We start from the raw sequence: 20737 nt of genomic DNA, 5'->3' as shown, positions 1-20737 counted from the left end.
TAATTTATTTACCAAATTTGGATAAATAAAAAGTGACAACATTTTCTAACCCAAAAGAACAAACATTCTCATCTCTATTATTTTTTTCTTTTTCCGGTCCAACGTTGTTTATATTCTCTTTTAATCTTTGTCTATTTAATTGGAATGGTTCTAAGAGTCACATAAATATTTGTATTGTCATTCGGTGAATTTGAACTGATTTTATTTAATTGGAATTGTCCGAAGATAATATGGCTACATAGATAGTTGTATTGTCTTTCGGTGAATTTGGACTTATTTTATAATTGGAATGGTTCTAAGACAGTATGGCCGCATAAATATTTATATTGTCATTCAGTGAATTTAGATTTTTTTTTTTTAGTATGTGATTCAGATTTACCATATGGCATATATATATATATATATATATATATATATATATATCTATCTATCTGTGTGTGTTGTTATGTATATATGTTCTTTTAGTTCTGGATCCCCTCCGGATCCAATGGATCTGAGCACACTAATCAATGCATCCGAATCATCGAAATTTGATCAAACGGTTACAAGCAGAGAGTTCTTTATAAGTTATAATAATTATAACTGTTTTAATCAAATTTTAATGACTCAAATACATTTATTAGTGGGCTCAGATCTTTTTGGATTCATAGGACCCAGTTCCCCATAAATATATCTTCTTGGCCAACAAATTGGAGACTTTTTAGCAGTTATTCCCAACCGAAATGAGAAGCAATTATTACCGGTATGATATCGTTGTCACTACTATACAGCTACGTTAATTGACTAAATTCACCATTCGTTACGGGGTTATTGGACGGGTCACTGATGGGTAAAATTGTAAAATGACAAAACACGGATAAATGTTCATCCTAATCCGACGTAAGGATATTCTAATCCCGAAGTGGAGCATAGACTTACACGTGTTCAAACACCCCCAAATTATTTTATTCATTTCTTCGCCTTCACTGCGTTGGTATGCAGCAAAGCAAACGAACATTTCCCGGCACAAAAGCAAAATACTAACACTGAGAATACTTGTAGAGAGAGAAAGAGAGGAGAGAGAGAGAGCTGCAATGACGGACGAGAAGCCGCTGAGGAAGATAGCGGAGGCATTCAAAGAGCTGGAGGCAGCCGTAAACTCCCAAGCGGCGGAAGTCGAGGTCGCTCCCTTCTCTCGCGCGTGCTCGCTCGTTTCGCCTCTGTTCGGCTGCTTGGGCATCGCCTTTAAGTTCGCCGAGATGGACTACGTCGCCAAGGTACGGGGTTTCATTTTCCATTTTTTTCTGTTTGGTTGCCGAGAAAATCACAGAAACGAGCTCAAATCAAAATCTGAAACATTTCCGCTTCAATTTGATCAGTTTCTGGATTGTAACAGGTCCATGATCTGTCGGAGGCGTCGAATTCAATATCGACATTGCAGGTTCTGCTCGATCGCGATATCGAAGCGGGTTGCGTGAGAAAAGGCGGCAGTCATTCGAGGAATTTGTTGAGAGTGAAGCGTGGGATCGACATGGTTAGAGTGCTCTTCGAGCAAATTATAGTCACCAAGTACGTATTAATATTATCCACTTAAATTAATAAGCTTTTCAGTACAAAGTCAATTGGGATTATATCAAACTTAATAGGGATTGTTTGCGAACAAAAAATCCGTAAAAGATTACATTTCGCACCATAAATTTACGAACTTTTGCACGTATGGACTGCAACTGTAAGACATTCCTTCAATTTTTGCATCAAGTGAACACTACCTAAACCAATTTAAGCTTAGAAAGAATACGATGACGAATATATTCTTGCTTGAAACATAACGCTAAGCAGCTGCAGTAGTTGTACAATCATTCATGGATGTGTTCCATTTGCTGCAGTCACCGGGCGTTATGCTTAAGGCGAGAATGTGTTTGCGTTGATTTGTTTCTGTTAAATTGGCTTGAACTTTAATGGCGACCGTGTGGTTATTGATGCGTTTGATTTAACATACACATTTAACCGTGTGGTTATTGATACGTTTGGATGCTGAAGTAACATTATGTGTTTAAATTGTACTAACATTATGACACGCCCCGATCCCGATAGTCCCCGAATACCAGGATAGGCACATGCTGGCCGACACCCGAGAATAACGAAAACCATTTGTTGAGTGCAAATGCTGAAAACAAGGGATAGATAAGACTTATCTATGTGACCCTCGGGTGTCGGCCAGCACGTGCCTATCCTGTTATTCGGGGAATATCAGGATCGGGGCGTGTCACATTATGCAGTAGCTGTACAATCATTCATGGATGTGTTCCATTTGCTGCATCTCATTTGTTGTTTGTAGCTGCTGCAGCCACCGTGCGTTATGCTTTAGGCGAGAATGTATTTTCTTTTATTAGCTTCTGTTAAATTTGGGTTCAACTTTAAATGGCGACTGTGTGGTCATTGCTAGGTTTGATTTAACGTAAACATTTAAACAGAGCCAAAGTGAAATTCACTCCAGGCAAGCGGTCGGTCAAGGTTGAATTTCATACAAAATTATGTGGTGATGCTGAAGAAACATTATTTGTACTGACATTTCCTTACTTTCGAATGAAAGGGGAAATTCTCTGAAGGATCCAGCTTCCAAGGCTTATGCACAAGTGTTTGCTCCCCACCATGGATGGGTCATCAGGAAAGCTGTTGCTGCAGGGATGTATGCGCTTCCTACTAAGAAACAACTACTGAATAAACTCAATGAAGATGGTGAGTGTATTACGAGATACTACATTCGTTTCTTAAATTCTTTATCTCAACAAAGCGTTTGATTTGGCTGCAATAAGAGTTGCATTTGGATAACTTCTGAATACGAAGCCTTCCATCATTCACATTGCCCATCTTTATACACAGTTTTAGATGATTTGAGGTCTAGCGTCGACATGTTAAACACTCACATTGCCCATCTTTATACACAGTTTTAGATGATTTGAGGTCTAGCGTCGACATGTTAAACACTTACCGCCTACCAAGTATGTCACTTTGCCAATGGATTGTGAGACGGGGGAGGAAAAACCTTGGAGTGGTTTCGATTTATCTTCCTTGTTTCGAAGAAACTTTTACTTGTATTGTTATAACTTGACTGGTCTCGTATTAACACCGCTCTTTGCCTTCCACTTTGTTGCTTTCAGAGAACTCAGCAAGAGTTCAAATGCAGAGTTACATCGCTGCTTCGGCACCTCTAATTCTGTACATCGACAAACTCTTCCATTCGAGGAAATTGGGCATAGATTGGTAGAGCAGAACTTGCATTGTACTGACGGAGATTTGTTCTTGACACTGTAAGCTATGTCATTTCTAACCAAACTGTAAGCTATGCTCATAAACGTTTCCGTTTACAACTGCATTGGACATGCTTTCAAAATGGGCGTATTTATGTTCGGAGATCGGAATGTGTGTTTATCTTCCAACGAGATTATATCAGCGACGCTGTTATGACGTGTTCGAAGAGGGCGGTGGATTAAACATCGCCACAAGCGTCTTCTACAATTCGATTTCTGATTCTAATTAGCAAAGAGAAATGCTGGCCTCCTCGTCGTATGAATACAAAAGAACATCATTTCACATAACTCATCAACTCAATGTAGTCAAAATTGGGAGATGCAAGAATACATGATTGTCAAAATCGAGAGCTTAGGGAGTATTTGTATCTTCTGATGAAAGCTTAAGGGAATAAATTGCGATTCCATTCCGAGCAGCTGGGTTATGTCCCCACCTTCCTAGACGAGGTTCCTGTCACAAAGGTAATCGGCGATGTTAGAAGCTGAGACTGTTTCCGCAAGGTGAACAATATGGAAACGCAACGGAAGAAAATGGACGCTGGATTAGAAATATCCCTATGAAATAGTAAACGAACTAGAAATTTTAAGTTGTCTCGTTCTCCTTGCCCCAAAAATCCTTAAGCTTTAGCAGCATTATGCATGATTTCACTACTCTTAATGGTTCAACTTTTGTATCCAATCTTATAGTCGAATATTCCTTTCGGTTGATGAAATTAAAAGGAATAAGAGAAAAGCAAATATAAGAGGAGAAGGAAGGGAAAATCGAAAAGAAAAGAAAGGCCACCTTCCCAACTCCTGCGACTAGAAACTGTCCAGATTTTTCAAAAGCTAACGAATTCACAAATCCAACCTGCAGGGAACAAGAATATTGAGGAGTGAAAAAAACTTGTTAAATTTTGATTTACAAGAAGCAAACAAGGTCTTTTAATAGTTGATTTGGCATACCAATGGGATGTTGTGTAACGGCTGAATCACTTTGCTTTCACTTTTAATAGCCCATAATCGAACAGAGCCGTTACCAGCTCCTGATGCAGCGAGGTCACTGCCGCTACAAACAGCGACTGAACTAACCCAAGAATTTGTTGATGAACAATCGTAGCTTTCAGAAGTGTGGTTACCATTTTCTGTACAACAGAATTCAATACCATCCCGTTAGAACACAACTGACTGGGAAGAAAAGTGTTAACGGCGTACAACTTGAAGCCAGAAGAAACTGAAAATGTTTTGTATAAATTTACCTATGTGACCATTTGGGATTCTATCACCATCCTTTGGTTCAGCATTTTTCTGTGCAGCCAACAGAGGATGAGCATTCTTAGCTATGCAAACAGGCTTCTTCCGCAGCATGTCCCAAAGCTCAACACTTCCATCATCAGAGCCGGATAAGAATTCGTCATTGCTAATAAAACAACAACATTCCAAAGAAGATGCAGGGGCACGGAATACTAAACGAGACTCCTCTGGGACCTGTGTTTTTCAGGTAATAAACGATCATGTCAAAATAACAAAAACTACACCAAAGTAACTCAGAACATATTATTGAAAGAAAAAGGAAGTCTATCCTAAAATTTTGGCAAATGGGTTACTGCAATTCAATGGCAATGGGATCCGAAGTAATTACAGGAAGCTTGAGGTTCCTATTAAGTATGGGGCTTCTAGAAATGAGAGGGAAAAGAATAATAAGTGCAGGTAGCTTCCACCAATGTGATTTGACTTAAGTTTTATTTATAAGCATTCCCCAAAACAAAATAAAGTATTTACTTCTTACCTTAAATAACTGCATACTTCGATCATGTCCAACAGTCAACACCCTTTCTTTCCGTAGGCAATCAATACTTAAAACTTCACCTTGATGACCAAATAATGTGTTTATGTAAGCTCTATCTTCTACATTCCATATCTTAACTGTTCTATCATATGAACCAGAAAACAGTTCTGACGACCCTTGCCTGAAAGTTAAACATGAAACAGGTCCCCTGTGACCTGGAAAAGCCTGTTAACAAAAAACAAATTTTGATTAAGAACAGAACATAAAACCTTTTCAGATTTTTTTTTTTTTTTTTTTTTTTTTTTTTTTTTTGAGAAGAAACAATTTTATTAAAGAAAAGAGAAAAACACAGAAGTGGATAAGAAGTCCACCAACAAATTAGAAAGGAAAATCCTAATAGGAATTGGCTACAGTAGCCAATTCTAGACCAAGCTCACTTAACTGCTGCTAACAAATCCCACAGTATTTGAGATAGAGAGCAATTATTAAACTCTTTAGTAACCGAAGCCCAAAAAGATGCCCAATATTTAACTCTCCCCCAAAGTAAATGCAGCTTCTAACAAAATTTGGAGAGAGAAGTGCAGAGTGTATGTACATAATAAGATCACATATTTTACTGTCATACAAACAATACTTCCACAGGCCTGTATATCATAAATTATATATAAATCCTCATCAGTGTCTTGAACATGGCAATGCATCCCAATATATGGACGGCAGATGAGTCAGCTTACAGATAATGCTGATTTTGCCAAAATAAATTAGGCCATTCACACATGATTTGCATATAAGCCACAATGCACTAGAGATTTTACTTTTACTGAACTGTCCTTATAATATGAGAGGTCAAAGACTCAACTGCATTCCTCTATCCTGGCCAATTGAACTAAGTTTAAACTCTAACATTTTTCCAAATATTAATATATTATTCTAAAAGTAAGAAATCAATCGTATTTACCAGAATATGCTCTCGTGTACGAGTATCCCACAAATGAACATGGCGATCTAATCCTCCACTTGCCAAATACCGACCATCAGAACTAACTGCTAGTGCTAAAACATGTTTACTATGCTTTTTAGCTCGACCTTGTGGATCCTTGACCCCGTGGGACTTTAATACTGCATCACTAGGCCATAGATACTTTTCACTTTTCCCACTATCTACATCCCAATGTAGAATGGCGCCATCCTTAGAAGCTGAAAAGCCCCTGAGGTCAACCTCAGACAAAGCCACAGCAGTAACAGGTTGTCGATGCTTCACTAATATCCGAAATTCATCAGTTGGTTCTGGCTTTTTAACCCTAAAATGAGAGAGTTGAAAATGAGAATTGGAAACAAGGTACCACAAAGTAGCATATTTTCCCATTAAATAATCGATAAGAGAGCATACTTTTCTCCACTATATGTAACAAAAAAAACTACTTCCAAGATACCCATCAAGCTTGAAGTGTCAACCAAGAAAATGCTTAAGCAAGAAAGCTGATGGTAACATGATAGAATATGATCAAAGTACCATTAAACCAAGAACGAAATGCATAAGGCTCACAACTTTGAATCTGAATAGCGATCAAGTGCCGCTACAATTTGGTCAAGTTTTGAAACAATAACAAGACCTACAATCTAGTCACTAAGAAAACTATCAAAATAATAAACACGGACGAACCAAATTTCGGCACAAACCGAATGAAAATTGACACAGAAACTAGAAGTGCTGAATAACAAGGAACCGAAAACACCAAAAGCAGATAAAAAGCTTCTAATAAAAGCAATTTCAACTGAAAAGCAAAAGAAAAGAAGGTAAAAAAGCAGTGATTACCTAGAAGCAATGGCACGGCGAGCTCGGCCGCTGTCCTCGAGCTGCTGCTGCTGCAACATCTTGCCAACAAGCGAGTCCATCTCACCTTCCTTCACATCTTCTTCACCACTATCATCATCCTCATCTTCCTTCGCCCTCCTCAGCAGTTCCCGAGTGTTCTCCAAAAACTCATGCGCAAGCCTATTCCTCTTCTCGTCTGCCGTTTCCACTACAGCCTCCATCTCCTCCTCCTCGGCCTCCTCTCCGCCGCCCTCGCCGTCCGACCCAACGTCGGCGTCGGATTCGCTCTCAATCTCATCGAGCTGGACTTTCCGGCGCTTCTTGGATTCGGTGCCGAAGAAGGGGTCATCGTCGAGAGAGAAAGCCTTGCCCTTTTTAGGTCCCTTGGGAGCTGAGCCGCCGCCTCTCTTCTTGTTCTTCATGGTCGGAACCAATGCACGGAATGCGAGGGGAAATCGGAAATGGTGCTGCTCGCGCTGAATTGCTAGGGTTTTGCGTTTTGGTTTAGGGTTTAAGGTTTAAGCGGCGAAGAAGACGGTGAGGGACATCTTTGTTATGGTGTTAGAAATTCGGGTCGTGGGTTTACCCAACATATCCATTTATCATGATCCGGATTCTAATTTCTAGGCCCAATGTTTTGGGAAAAGCATTCTGGCAGGATCATTTTCTTAGAGATCTTAAGAATCTCGTGATCGTGATTATTTATTGTATATCGTACAGTAAAAAATTATTTTAAAATTTAAAATTAAAGATTAATCATACCTAATGAAAATTGATCGTACGATTTACGATAAACGATCATAATCACTGGATCCCAGGATCCCAGGACAAAGGATCTGGCGAAGATCCATTTCCAATGTTTTGTTTCGTTGGGTTAGGACCCGGGAGGCAAGGATACGGATTATGCAATTTTCTTTAAATTTCCAAATTTACCCTTGAAATGCACTAATCAAATAATTTGTATCACCACGATATCAATTAACTTGCCCATTTTTTTATTTTAAAGGTTGAGTAGTAGACTTCGAACATGTCAGTTGGTTAAGAGAGTGCAATATCACAAGTGAAAAGATTGAATTATGTATAAACGGTCATTCAAGCGTACGTCGACGTTTATGGATCTCATAATGGGTCCAGCGAAGGTTATCCCGGAAGAGCACCAAAAATTTGAGATGTGGCTCGTTTGAAACTGTTTCTTTTAAAGATACTTCTGCTAAAAAATACTTCTAATAAAATCGCTTGCCTCTTTCAAAAAGCGATTCAAGTGCGTTTTTGAACCCAAAAACACTTCCAGCTCTCTCTGAATATCAAGTTCTGAGTTTTCACAAACCGATTAATCACCTTTAGCAGTATACAATTACAGAAACAAAACATCAGAGTATGAGAATGTAATCAGGAAAACTTGTTTAAACATCCAAGTTTCCTTCAGCACCAAAAAGAATCCATATATCAAGAATGGCTCGTCCGATCGTTTCTCAGAAACCGGTAAGCCGAAGAAAGAAAACGGGTTTCGTCGTTAGTGGCTGAGCTGCTAGTGCTCGGAGGTCGCATCTCCTTCCGAGTCTCGCCGTTTCTTCTTTCCCTCTCCATGCCTCGACCGCCTCGGGGCCTCATCCTCACTGTCACTGTCATCATTTCTAGAGTTGTTTCCAGCACCATAAAGTGCCTCATCATCTGGTCCCCCAGCCGAACCTGTCATATCTTGTCCTCTCCGATCACTGGAAGCTCCCCTTGGATCTCTCTTCGGCATCCAGTTAGGGTTTTGAGATAATAGTGGCGGGGGTGGTGGAAACATTGGAGATATACCAGTTGGCCGACCACCTCGGCCTGGATGGGGGCCTCCCATAAATGGTGCTCGTCCAGGACCCATAATCCCAAACCCACCAGGTGGAAACCCAGGTTGTTGTGGCCGTCCACGGAACATCATGCCAGGGTTGGGCACTGTAAAGTCACCTGAAAACCTGGGACCATACGGATTGAAACCCCGAGGGCCCATACCAAAAGGATTTGGCATAACAAATCCGTCAGGGCCATAAGGCATTGCATCAGGACCCATCATTCCTGGGGGAAAACCTTGCATCCCGGGCATAGGTCTGCCACCTCTTGGTAGAGGCATGTGAGGTGGCCACATGACTCCTCCCCTGCCCCTTCCTCTGCCATCATTTCCTGCTCCGGGAACCTGACCGAAGCTATCTTCCTCATCTTCACTTTCTTCCTCTTCCTCCTCTTCATTGTCCTCAAATGGGACAATGTCTGGATTCTCACCACCATTCTCTGGATTGACTCCCTTTGCTTTTTCTTCTTCACGTTTTGATTCTGCCGCAATTGAAATTGCCTGTACGCAGGCAACGATAAACAACATTCAGATTCCGTCGAGTTCTGGCCATTCTATAACATTAAATGAAAAGCAAAGGACACGTTATAGTGCAAAACAGATCTTGTGCTGCCCCAGTAAAATTGACTAATTTTAAGGACAACGCAAGTGAAAACTAAGGAGAAATATAGAGATAAATTCCTATGTTAAAATAATTGATTGACATATTGTAAATATTTTTGAAATTCTATTGCTTTATCCAACTCTTTTTCATTTCTTTCCTTTTAAACCCTTTTTCTTTAATTTCTATTTAATTTCCCAAAATTTAACTAGTTTCCGTAAACTTTGAACATACCATAAGTTCACTATCTGGCTCAAGATAAAGCAAGGAAGCCAACTGCTCACCGACGGATTGCTCTAGCTCTTGACAATCTCTACTTATCTGCAAGAGTACAAGCATAACAATAAGCTCAAAAGTTTGTTCCCGTCTTGACTCTTAAGGTATGTCTACAGAAAGTAGTAGCACATCAGCAAGCATACATGTCGACAATAGTAATGACTGCAGGTAAAAATGCATGGTCAAACAGCTAATAAAAAATAGGCGCACGTAAAGAAGTTATTAACATAATATTCTATCAGATTAGTTCTATTTAAGCTCCTAGTGATGCATCAACACTTAACATTTTTCACATCAACACTTATATTTTTAAGAAGCACCCAGCCAAGATACATAATGGCATTATACAATGACTCTTCAATATGATTCTAAACAATGCCGACTTATTTGTTAATACCACACACACACACACAGAGATAAACCACAAAAGGACCTACAAAATACATACAACAACAACAACAACAACAACAACAAAGCCTTTTCCCACTAAGTGGGGTCGGCTATATGAATCCTAGAACGCCATTGCGCTCGGTTTTGTGTCATGTCCTCCGTTAGATCCAAGTACTCTAAGTCTTTTCTTAGAGTCTCTTCCAAAGTTTTCCTAGGTCTTCCTCTACCCCTTCGGCCCTGAACCTCTGTCCCGTAGTCACATCTTCGAACCGGAGCGTCAGTCGGCCTTCTTTGCACATGTCCAAATCACCGGAGCCGATTTTCTCTCATCTTTCCTACAATTTCGGCTACTCCTACTTTACCTCGGATATCCTCATTCCCAATCTTATCCTTTCTCGTGTGCCCACACATCCCACGAAGCATCCTCATCTCCGCTACACCCATTTTGTGTACGTGTTGATGCTTCACCGCCCAACATTCTGTGCCATACAACATTGCTGGCCTTATTGCCGTCCTATAAAATTTTCCCTTGAGCTTCAGTGGCCTACGACGGTCACACAACACGCCGGATGCACTCTTACACTTCATCCATCCAGCTCGTATTCCATGGTTGAGATCTTCATCTAATTCTCTGTTCTCTTGCAAGATAGATCCTAGGTAGCGAAAACGGTCGCTTTTTGTGATCTTCGCTAGATTGCTCCGGTCATTAGTGTGGATAAGTATATAAATGGATAGAGATAGGAAAGCAAACACAAGATGTACGTGGTTCACCCAGATTGGCTACGTCCACGGAATAGAAGAGTTCTCATTAATTGTGAAGAGTTTACACAAGTACATAGGTTCAAGCTCTCCTTTAGTGAGTACAAGTGAATGATTTAGTACAAATGACATTATGAAATATTGTGGGAGAATGATCTCGTAATCACGAAACTTCTAAGTATCGGAGTGTGGTGTCGTCTTGACTTGCCTTATCTGTCTCATAGGTAGATGTGGCATCTTCTCTGGAAGTACTCTTCCTCCATCCAGGGGTGGTATCTTCAACTGGTGGAGATGCACAAGGTAATGTATCAATTTCACTTGAAGCTTACTTGTAGTTTCAGGCTTGGTCAAGCACGATACAAACCATGTAGTAGGAGTCCCCCAAGTCGCCGAGCTAGGGGGTCTGCTGAAAGAGGTGACAGACAAGGTAAGCAATCAGAGCTCCGACTGATTGTTCACCTTCTCCCCATCTTGCAGCAGCATGAAGGATAAAGAGAAGAAAAATGAGAAGAGATGATATGAGATACTTTTGCTTTTGAAGAAGTAACTTTCCACAGGCTTATTCTTGAACTGAGCTGGAGGGTTTTCTGGTTTCCTCCAGAGTATAAGGCCGACTGAAGAATTTGAGGGTCAAAACAAGTCCATCAAATCTAGAGTACGTTCCACCCTGCTAATATAGGATACTTTTTCTTTTGACAGAGTAATGGATGTATCGGCACGTGTGTTGTTACGCTTGTCTCCACATGCTTCCTTGTATCCTTCGCACTTGCCCTATCTGTTCCTCAAGCAGATGCGGAATCTTCCCTAGAAACATAAGATGTTGAAGATGAGTACTCGAGAGCAATGCCAGGTAAGTAATCAGGTAAGGGGTTCCAGGCAGTCAGTTCCTGGCTGGAAGCTTGATTCCAAGTGCTGACTGATTGCTCTCTTTCTCCTTGTCTTGCAGGTAAAAACAAGGCCAAAGGAAAAGACAGGGAAAAAGCATGATATGGGATACTCTTGCTTTTAACCCTGATGATATGAGATATTCTTGCTCTAGTATAGCTTGTTTGCAGAGGTATTATCGGGGGGAAAGAAAGCTGAATATTTCGAAAGGCTTCGTTGGGAGTGCCCTCTCAGATATGATGAAGGGTTGAGCATTTTTGCAGGTCTGCCTGTCCGTTGGGGATGGAGGTCGACATATATAGGAGTCTCCCTAACAACAAGTAGTAATGCTATTCCTTTACCCTGCTTGGTCATAGCACGGTAGTGGGAGCTGCCAGTTTCACATGTTTTAACTCTGTCAGAGCACTTTGAAAAAGTGGTCTGTGGTATCTGGCTCTCGAGATTCGGAGAACGATGCCTCTTCGATTTTTGAGAAAGCAATCATGCTGGGGGTCTGGCTCTCGAGATTCGGAGAGCAGTGTCTCTTCGATTTTTGAGGAAGTAATCATGTTGGGAGTCTGGCTCTCGAGATTCGGAGGGCGGTGCCTCTTCGATTTTGGAGCAAGCAATCCTGTTGGGAGTGTTGTCTCGAATGTGAGTAAAGGTTGGGCATGTTTGCTAGTCTACCTTGCCACGAAGCACAAAGGTTGACACACAGGGACTTTCCAATTATCCAGCAATGGTACTGTTCCTTTACCCTCTCTTCGCTTTTGAGAAAGTAGTCATGTTGGGAGTCTGGCTCTCGAGATTCGAAGGACGGTGCCTCTTCGATTTTGGAGCAAGCAATCTTGTTGGGAGTGTTTTCTCGAATGTGAGTAAAGGTTGGGCATGTTTGCTAGTCTACCTTGCCACGAAGCACAGAGGTTGACACACAGGGACTTTCCAATTATCCAGCAGTGGTACTGTTCCTTTACCCTTGTGGGTAATAATATGGTAGCTAGACCTTCAAAATTTATGTGTCTAAACTTTGTTAGTGCTGTTTCTTTGCTATTCTTTTACCTTTCTTGGTCAGAGCGATGTAGTGGGAGCTGCAAGCTTCACGTGCTCAACTTTGGCAGAGAACTTTGGCAAAGTTATCTGTGGTACCCATGAGCTATTGTTGCGTGTGGGAAGTGGGTGATTGAACAGTAAGATTCATGTGCTTTCTACTTCACCAGAAGTCTTCGACAGAATGCCCATAATTTCTGCAAAGCTGAGTGTGCGTGTGACAGGTGCTGACAAGGCTAGAAAAGTAGGTGCCTCTTCGATTTCTGAGATCGGCCCTCGTGGTCTCTGAGCAACCCAGCTTTTGAGAAAGCGAGCCCCTCTTCGATTGATTCGGAGAACGATGCCTCATCGATTTTTGAGAAAGCAATCATGCTGGGGGTTTGGCTCTCGAAGATTCGGGGAGTAGTATCTCTTCGATTTTTGAGAAAGTAATCATGTTGAGAGTCTGGCTCTCGAGATTCGGAGGACGGTGCCTCTTCGATTTTGGAGCAAGCAATCTTGTTGGGAGTGTTTTCTCGAATGTGAGTAAAGGTTGGGCATGTTTGCTAGTCTACCTTGCCACGAAGCACAGAGGTTGACACACAGGGACTTTCCAATTATCCAGCAATGGTACTGTTCCTTTACCCTCTCTTCGATTTTTAAGAAAGTAGTCATGTTGGGAGTCTGGCTCTCGAGATTCGGAGGACGGTGCCTCTTCGATTTTGGAGCAAGCAATCTTATTGGGAGTGTTTTCTCGACTGTGAGTAAAGGTTGGGCATGTTTGCTAGTCTACCTTGCCACGAAGCACAGAGGTTGACACACAGGGACTTTCCAATTATCCAGCAGTGGTACTGTTCCTTTACCCTTGTGGGTAATAATATGGTAGCTAGACCTTCAAAATTTATGGGTCTAAACTTTGTTAGTGCTGTTTCTTTGCTATTCTTTTACCCTTCTTGGTCATAGCGATGTAGTGGGAGCTGCAAGCTTCATGTGCTCAACTTTGGCAGAGAACTTTGGCAAAATTATATGTGGTACCCATGAGCTATTGTTGCGTGTGGGAAGTGGGTGATTGAACAGTAAGATTCATGTGTTTTCTACTTCCCCAGAAGTCTTCGACAGAATGCCCATAATTTCCGCAAAGCTGAGTGTGCGTGTGACAGGTGCTGACAAGGCTGGAAAAGTAGGTGCCTCTTCGATTTCTGAGATCGGCCCTCGTGGTCTCTGGGGAGCCCAGCTTTTGAGAAAGCGAGCGCCTCTTCGATTTCTGAGATCGGCCTTCGTGGTCTTTGAGCAGCCCAACTTTTGAGAAAGCAAACGCCTCTTCGATTTCTGAGCAGGCGCCTCTTCGATTTCTGAAGCTCCGTCGAGTGCAGATTTTTATAGGGGCTGGCATTAAGTTCCAAAGCACACTTGAATCTCCACCAGTAGAAGCTTCATTCTTGCACTTCTAAGATCTTGATTTGTCCGACCTCTTCTCTCTTCAACACCTTTGAAAATGTCTGGCCCCTCCGACCGTCGTTTTGACTTGAACCTTGTTGAAGAGGCAGCCCCGCCTTCTCCAGACAACATATGGCGCCCATCCTTCGTCTCCCCTACTGGTCCTCTTACCGTTGGGGATTCCGTGATGAAGAATGATATGACCGCTGCGGTGGTGGCCAGGAACCTTCTCACTCCCAAAGATAACATACTACTTTCCAAACGGTCTGATGAGTTAGCTGTTAAGGATTCGCTGGCTCTCAGTGTTCAGTGTGCAGGTTCTGTGTCTAATATGGCCCAACGCCTATTTGCTCGAACCCACCAAGTTGAATCATTGGCGGCTGAAGTGATGAGTCTCAAACAGGAGATTAGAGGGCTCAAGCATGAGAATAAACAGTTGCACCGGCTCGCACATGACTATGCTACAAACATGAAGAGGAAGCTTGACCAAATGAAGGAAACTGATGGTCAGGTTTTACTTGATCATCAGAGATTTGTGGGTTTGTTCCAAAGGCATTTATTGCCTTCGTCTTCTGGGGCTGTACCGCGTAATGAAGCTCCGAATGATCAACCTCTGATGCCTCCTCCTTCTAGGGTTGTGTCCAGTACTGAGGCTCCAAATGATCCCCCTCCGGTGCCTTCTCTTTCTGGGGCTCTACCGACTGCTGAGACTTCTCCTAAGCAACCTTTGTGAAGGCTCCCTCTTGTGTGTTTATTTTGACTCATGTATATGTACATATTTGTAGCTTATCGGGGATATCAATAAATAAGCTTTCCTTCATTTCAACGTATTGTGTTAAATACACCAAAGCCTTCTTCGCTAAGGTCTTTGAATTTTCTTTTGTTGAAGCTTGTATGTTGAAGCTTTCTGAGTGGAGCATGTAGGTTGGGGTAGTGTTCCCTTAATTTCCCGAGTGAGGAAAACTTCTCGGTTGGAGACTTGGAAAATCCAAGTCACTGAGTGGGATCGGCTATATGAATCTTAGAACGCCATTGTGCTCGATCCTGTGTCATGTCCTTCGTTAGATCCAAGTACTCTAAGTCTTTTCTTAGAGTCTCTTCCAAAGTTTTCCTAGGTCTTCCTCTACCCCTTCGGCCCTGAACCTCTGTCCCATAGTCGCATCTTCTAATCGGAGCGTCAGTAGGCCTTCTTTGCACATGTCCAAACCACCGTAACCGATTTTCTCTCATCTTTCCTTCAATTTCGGCTACTCCTACTTTACCCCGGATATCCTCATTCCTAATCTTATCCTTTCTCGTGTGCCCACACATCCAACGAAGCATCCTCATCTCCGCTACACTCATTTTGTGTACGTGTTGATGTTTCACCGCCCAACATTCTGTGCCATACAGCATCGCCGGCCTTATTGCCGTCCTATAAAATTTTCCCTTGAGCTTCAGTGGCATACGGCGGTCACACAACACGCCGGATGCACTCTTCCACTTCATCCATCCAGCTTGTATTCTATGGTTGAGATCTCCATCTAATTCTCCGTTCTTTTGCAAGATAGATCCTAGGTAACGAAAACGGTCGCTCTTTGGTATTTCTTGATCTCCGATCCTCACCCCTAACTCGTTTTGGCCTCCATTTGCACTGAATTTGCACTCCATATATTCTGTCTTTGATCGGCTTAGGCGAAGACCTTTAGATTCCAACACTTCTCTCCAAAGGTTAAGCTTTGCATTTACCCCTTCTTGAGTTTCATCTATCAACACTATATCGTCTGCGAAAAGCATACACCAAGGAATATCATCTTGAATATGTCTTGTTAACTCATCCATTACCAACGCAAAAAGGTAAGGACTTAAGGATGAGCCTTGATGTAATCCTACAGTTATGGGAAAGCTTTCGGTTTGTCCTTCATGAGTTCTTACGGCAGTCTTTGCTCCTTCATACATATCCTTTATAGCTTGGATATATGCTACTCGTACTCCTTTCTTCTCTAAAATCCTCCAAAGAATGTCTCTTGGGACCCTATCATACGCTTTTTCCAAATCTATAAAGACCATGTGTAAATCCTTTTTCCCATCTCTATATCTTTCCATCAATCTTCGTAAGAGATAGATTGCCTCCATGGTTGAGCGCCCTGGCATGAACCCGAATTGGTTGTCCGAAACCCGTGTCTCTTGCCTCCATGGATTGTACATTTAGTCATACAGGTTATATTATACTATTTTTGAGGTTTTCGGTTATCAATTTAAGCTTGGTACTCAAGGCCGTTCAGTAGACTCCGAGTCCCCTGGATTGTAACTTCCATTCTAATTAGTAAAGTATGTCTTTTATAAATGTACAAACACGTTTTGGCTGGTTGAATCATGGATTAGCATGACAAACCTGCAGCCTACCGATACATATTGAAAATCCTGACAGAAATATAAATTGGGTGATTTCAAATCAATCAAGACAGAACAGACAAAAATCAAATAGTGTTTATATTACGAATGATCAACTGCGATTTCTATAGTTTTAGGGCTCCTGATTGTACCTTCACTGGTAGGTTCTCATTGTAGGGATTCCTCAAATGACGAGTTTTGTGAAAGGACAGTTCACATAGCTGCATCAAAGAAACTGCAATTAGACATCACATTTTATCCCAACTGCAACTTGACTCAAAGTGGGCACACAGATGGGAGTTTAGGTTTAAATGTTATGAAATGAAAGAATGAAGTCCAAATAACTTAAAAGCCGATACAAGTACAAACAACTCCAATCTTGATTCAAACCAACAATGTGAGAACATATAAACGAAAGAATGAATTAACTATTAAGATACAAGCCTCAAGCAAATAAAAAAATACTGTCACTATAGCCAATAAGGAGCCGAAAAACCAAGGCATACTCATTAGCATGCCAATCAGTAAGAGTGAGAACAACAGTAATAATAAACAGACTTGATAATTCTAACAAGAAACTTTGTAGGATCCTGTCTGTTTGTTTGTATAACAAAAATATACCTTTAACCATTTGACAGAGAAATTTCGCCCGTAATGCGCAGTTCCGTGTGCATATTTCCAGTTCCCTCCACCAACTGACCCACCAATTCTGGACATCATCTTTGCACAACCCTAGCAAAGAATAGGTGAATTTAATTCTAGCACCCCCAGTAGATAACTTGACATAACTAAAAATAGTAAACAATGTGAAACACAATGGGATGCAATTTGCAATCCTACCTGGAAATGTCGAGTCCGGTTGACTGAGAAAATTAAAATCACATTTTCAGCAGAGTCAAAAGCTTCATTAAGTTTGGATTCATTGCTCCTTTGGGTTGCCCATACTCCTTGTTGTACAGATAATTCCAAATTTTCACGGTTGCAACTTTTAACAATAAAATACCTAAGGTTTGATGTTTGAAGTAAATAAGTATATCCAATTCAATAAACGGGTGCACTAATTGGGAAGAAGAGTAAAATATGGATAGAGAAACAGTCAAGAGATTTCATTAGGTAGGAAGAATGATATGACAATTGACTACTACATTACGAAATTTGATGGGAAGATGATTATCACAATTTAACATTTGTAAAAATGCAGAAAGCAGGTTGGCTGGGCACTTTTATATTTGAACCTATACAGCCATCATACAGCATAACTCCAAAACTAACGGTGAATAGTAAGCACTGTGCAAACACTTTGGTAGCAAATATCAAGCAGCTTAAACTGATATGACACCATTTACATATTTGAACTTTTCTAACTTTATCTAGATGGTCCAAATCTACATTGTGGAACAAACAATCAAGATTACTATCAAACAAGCTTTTTGAGATTCACAACCTATACTTGTTGCACCTTAGCCCTCAACAATACCAAATGCAGTTTGACGGCTGGTACATATTTGACTCATGTTCCCAGGGAACTTATCTGCATAGCCAGGTCAGAGTATGTTCCCGAATCTGAATGCTCTTTGACAGAACATGTATTTGGACCCTACAACTCAACACACCACCAAACCATTCATTATGGGATGGCATTCATGCACTTTCATTCCTGCTAGCACAACAAAAAGCTTTGGACTTAACACCCCTACTATTGTTGCGCAGCCCTTCCTCGGGTTCGTAGAGTCAAGATTCCAGTTTACCCACAACAGAGGACCCACCCCCAAACTCTGCACAAAACTCATCCAATTATTTTTCTATGGAACTTCCTCATCAACAAAATCATTGGTAGGTTGGACTTCTAGTTCTGGAAGATCAAGATACAACATCTTATTCAGCCACGGTGCAACTTAAGAAATATGGTCCTAATATACCCTGAGACATACATCTAGAATCTATTTAGGCACCATTGCACACCCCAAGTGTCTTACAGAGAGTTTTTTGCTTCTTATTGCAACTCAAAAATCAATATACATTTGCTTTGAGTACCCAGTTCTTTATTACCCTCTTCCCTCCCTACCTGCTGACAAGACAACTAATTTTTTCAGTTGTAAACTTGAAATAAGCCAGACATGTCAAACTTAAACCCTACTTAAGCGTTCAGAACTGTCTTAGACTTTCTTTCCATTGGGAGTCTCCCAGAGTGTTTCAAGCAAGTTAAAATTAACATGCTACAGCCATATGCAACAAATACCACATCCCAAAGATAAAGATATAAACTTTTTTCCTAGCACCAAATAAGAGTGAAATTTACTAAGTTATGTAACGCCAAAAACAATTTCAGCTGCTTCTTATTACACTATCGCGCCCACAAAAGTAAGTCTTGCCACATATTTCCTTACTGCTGTAGAATGGAAGAATAGAAGACGATATCATACATCTTCCAATAACAAAGTATAAATAGGTCAAGAACTTATTGGGAGAAAGCAACCCCATGTACAGATCATAAAAAGAAAGTAAAGTACATATGAAAAAGCAAACCCCGTACATAAAATGGTCAAATATAAATTATACAGAGGAATTATTTATAAAGTTAGCTAGTGTAGTTTTAAAGGAAGCTAGTTACAGCTGATAGAAGTGGACAGCACTTTTTTGGGAAATTATTTACCAAAAAATTTCTCTCTTATAAAAATGTCCATAAAAGAATACAGAAACTGATTTACAAAACCTAATAAAAAACCTTGGGACTCTGAACAAACCTAGATGTTCCTTGAGGCAAAGGCAACGCACTTCTATTTGCCTGATTAGCTAGGCCAGAAGGAAGATTTTGTGTCTGTGCGGGGCCAACCTGTTGTTGGGTTTGTTGAAGCTGTTGCTGCTGCTGAACATTCCCAGACTCTGCTGTAGTAGGTTTTCCCACAAAATTGTTGGGTCCTTGTGCAGGTTGGTATTTCTCTCCTTGTTGGGGAAAACCAGCATTCCTTTGTTGATAGAACTTATTTGAGTTGTTGTAATTGTAAGAATTCAAATGCTGGATCTTCTGAAGGACTTCTTCCACTGGAGGTGGAGGTCCCGGCAGCTTTGCGTGTCTATACCGGCAATCAGGACCATTTGGACAAAAACCCAACTTGTACCTACAATGACAAAACCCTTCCATAAGAACAAATAAAACTTTGATAAATTCATGGTTTTATTCACGTCGAAACTAGACTCCAATATTCGGGATAAAGAAGTTCAAATAATGAGGAGAAGCAACAACTTTAGATAATTTTGTTTCTTCTACCCTCCACCTAATAACCTCGAATCGTCGAAATCATATGATCGTAGAATACCAATATCAACAATTCCTAAAGAATCCACAACATCAATATCACAATACAACAATTGAACTCAAATCAGTACAATTTTAACCTATCCATTAAGTTCAAGATCAGAATCACCACCAAGTTGAAACAACAAAATTCAACTAAAAACCAAAAAAGATGAATCAGGAAATTGGCAGAGAAAAGCAAACACATACATATTGCACTCTTTGATGTCCTCGTTAGTGTGCTTGTACACGCAGTCCTGCTCGCGGCACTCACCATACAACCGGAAGAAGCGGCACACGGGCATGCGCGACTTGTCGTATTGGTGGAGGAACCCACAGGCCTCGCCCTTCATACAAAGGCTGCGCAGCCAGTGACGACACACCGTCTGGCGATAGCTCCGCCCACCCATCCGGTTCGCATTCTGATTGGGCTGCTGCGCCACAGCAGCCTGGTTGGAGCCCGCCCCGCCGGCCCCGGTGACGGCGGAGTCTGATTGCATCACGGAATAATTAGATGCTGGGCCCGTGTTGGCGGGGCCCGCAGTGGCCGAGACGGTGGCGGCGGCATCGAGGCCGCCCTCGAAGTCGAAGTTGAGGACTCCGTCCGAGTCCTCCATTGGGCGAGCTTAGTATTCGTCTGGGTGTGAGGGTGGGTGGATGTTTGGGAGATTTGGGATTTGGGGGTTTGATCAGATAATTAGGGTCTAACAGATTGTGATGAGAGAGGAGAGAGAGATGCGAGGGAGCAACAAAGTGCGCCAACTCCAGGAAGCGCAGAGGAGGAAGGTTTAGTTTAGGGCGGTCGGGGTCAAACATTTCGGCGGGCATCCGGGTTTGGGTTCTCGTTGCGTCCAATTCGGGTTGGAAAGAAAGTAGCAGTCTGGCCCAAACGAGAAAGGCCTCTCGTGCGGGAGATGCTACTTACATTTTGTTTTTCATTTAAGTTCAACAATCCATCGACACTATCATTACGATTTAGTGATATTTTTTTACTTGAAATTAACATAGTTA

At 41.4% G+C, this 20737-nt stretch overlaps 3 protein-coding genes and 1 long non-coding RNA gene across 4 annotated transcripts; 2 read left to right on the top strand and 2 right to left on the bottom strand.

Annotated features, from left to right (window-relative positions):
- Positions 1–947: 947 nt before the first annotated feature.
- On the top strand, positions 948–3373 carry LOC103435607 (accelerated cell death 11-like). The gene is made up of 4 exons (XM_008373992.4): positions 948–1256; positions 1376–1548; positions 2573–2718; positions 3141–3373. Exons 1-4 carry the CDS (start codon positions 1074–1076, stop codon positions 3245–3247), a joined length of 609 nt encoding a protein of 202 aa, XP_008372214.1. The 5' UTR covers positions 948–1073; the 3' UTR covers positions 3248–3373.
- Positions 2766–3098, top strand: LOC139196554 (uncharacterized). Its single transcript, XR_011581598.1, has 2 exons — positions 2766–2878; positions 2944–3098. It is a non-coding gene; the product is annotated as an uncharacterized lncRNA (long non-coding RNA).
- A 176-nt stretch (positions 3374–3549) lies between the features above and the next one.
- Positions 3550–7445, bottom strand: LOC103435605 (U3 snoRNP-associated protein-like YAO). Its single transcript, XM_008373991.4, has 7 exons — positions 6875–7445; positions 6017–6359; positions 5059–5283; positions 4529–4757; positions 4236–4414; positions 4075–4140; positions 3550–3741 (listed from the first exon to the last, which is right to left on the bottom strand). The coding sequence occupies exons 1-7, from the start codon at positions 7294–7296 to the stop codon at positions 3643–3645; spliced, it is 1563 nt and encodes a 520-aa protein (XP_008372213.1). The 5' UTR covers positions 7297–7445; the 3' UTR covers positions 3550–3642.
- A 695-nt stretch (positions 7446–8140) lies between these two features.
- LOC103435642 (30-kDa cleavage and polyadenylation specificity factor 30-like) lies at positions 8141–20562 on the bottom strand. The gene is made up of 7 exons (XM_008374038.4): positions 19937–20562; positions 19176–19550; positions 17272–17434; positions 17053–17163; positions 16584–16652; positions 9541–9627; positions 8141–9206 (listed from the first exon to the last, which is right to left on the bottom strand). The coding sequence occupies exons 1-7, from the start codon at positions 20341–20343 to the stop codon at positions 8403–8405; spliced, it is 2016 nt and encodes a 671-aa protein (XP_008372260.2). The 5' UTR covers positions 20344–20562; the 3' UTR covers positions 8141–8402.
- Between the last annotated feature and the right edge of the window lie 175 nt (positions 20563–20737).

Source organism: Malus domestica, chromosome 05 (assembly GCF_042453785.1).
Source record: "Malus domestica chromosome 05, GDT2T_hap1".
Classification (NCBI taxonomy): domain Eukaryota; kingdom Viridiplantae; phylum Streptophyta; class Magnoliopsida; order Rosales; family Rosaceae; genus Malus; species Malus domestica.
This window is presented reverse-complemented; position numbering and strand designations above follow the sequence as displayed.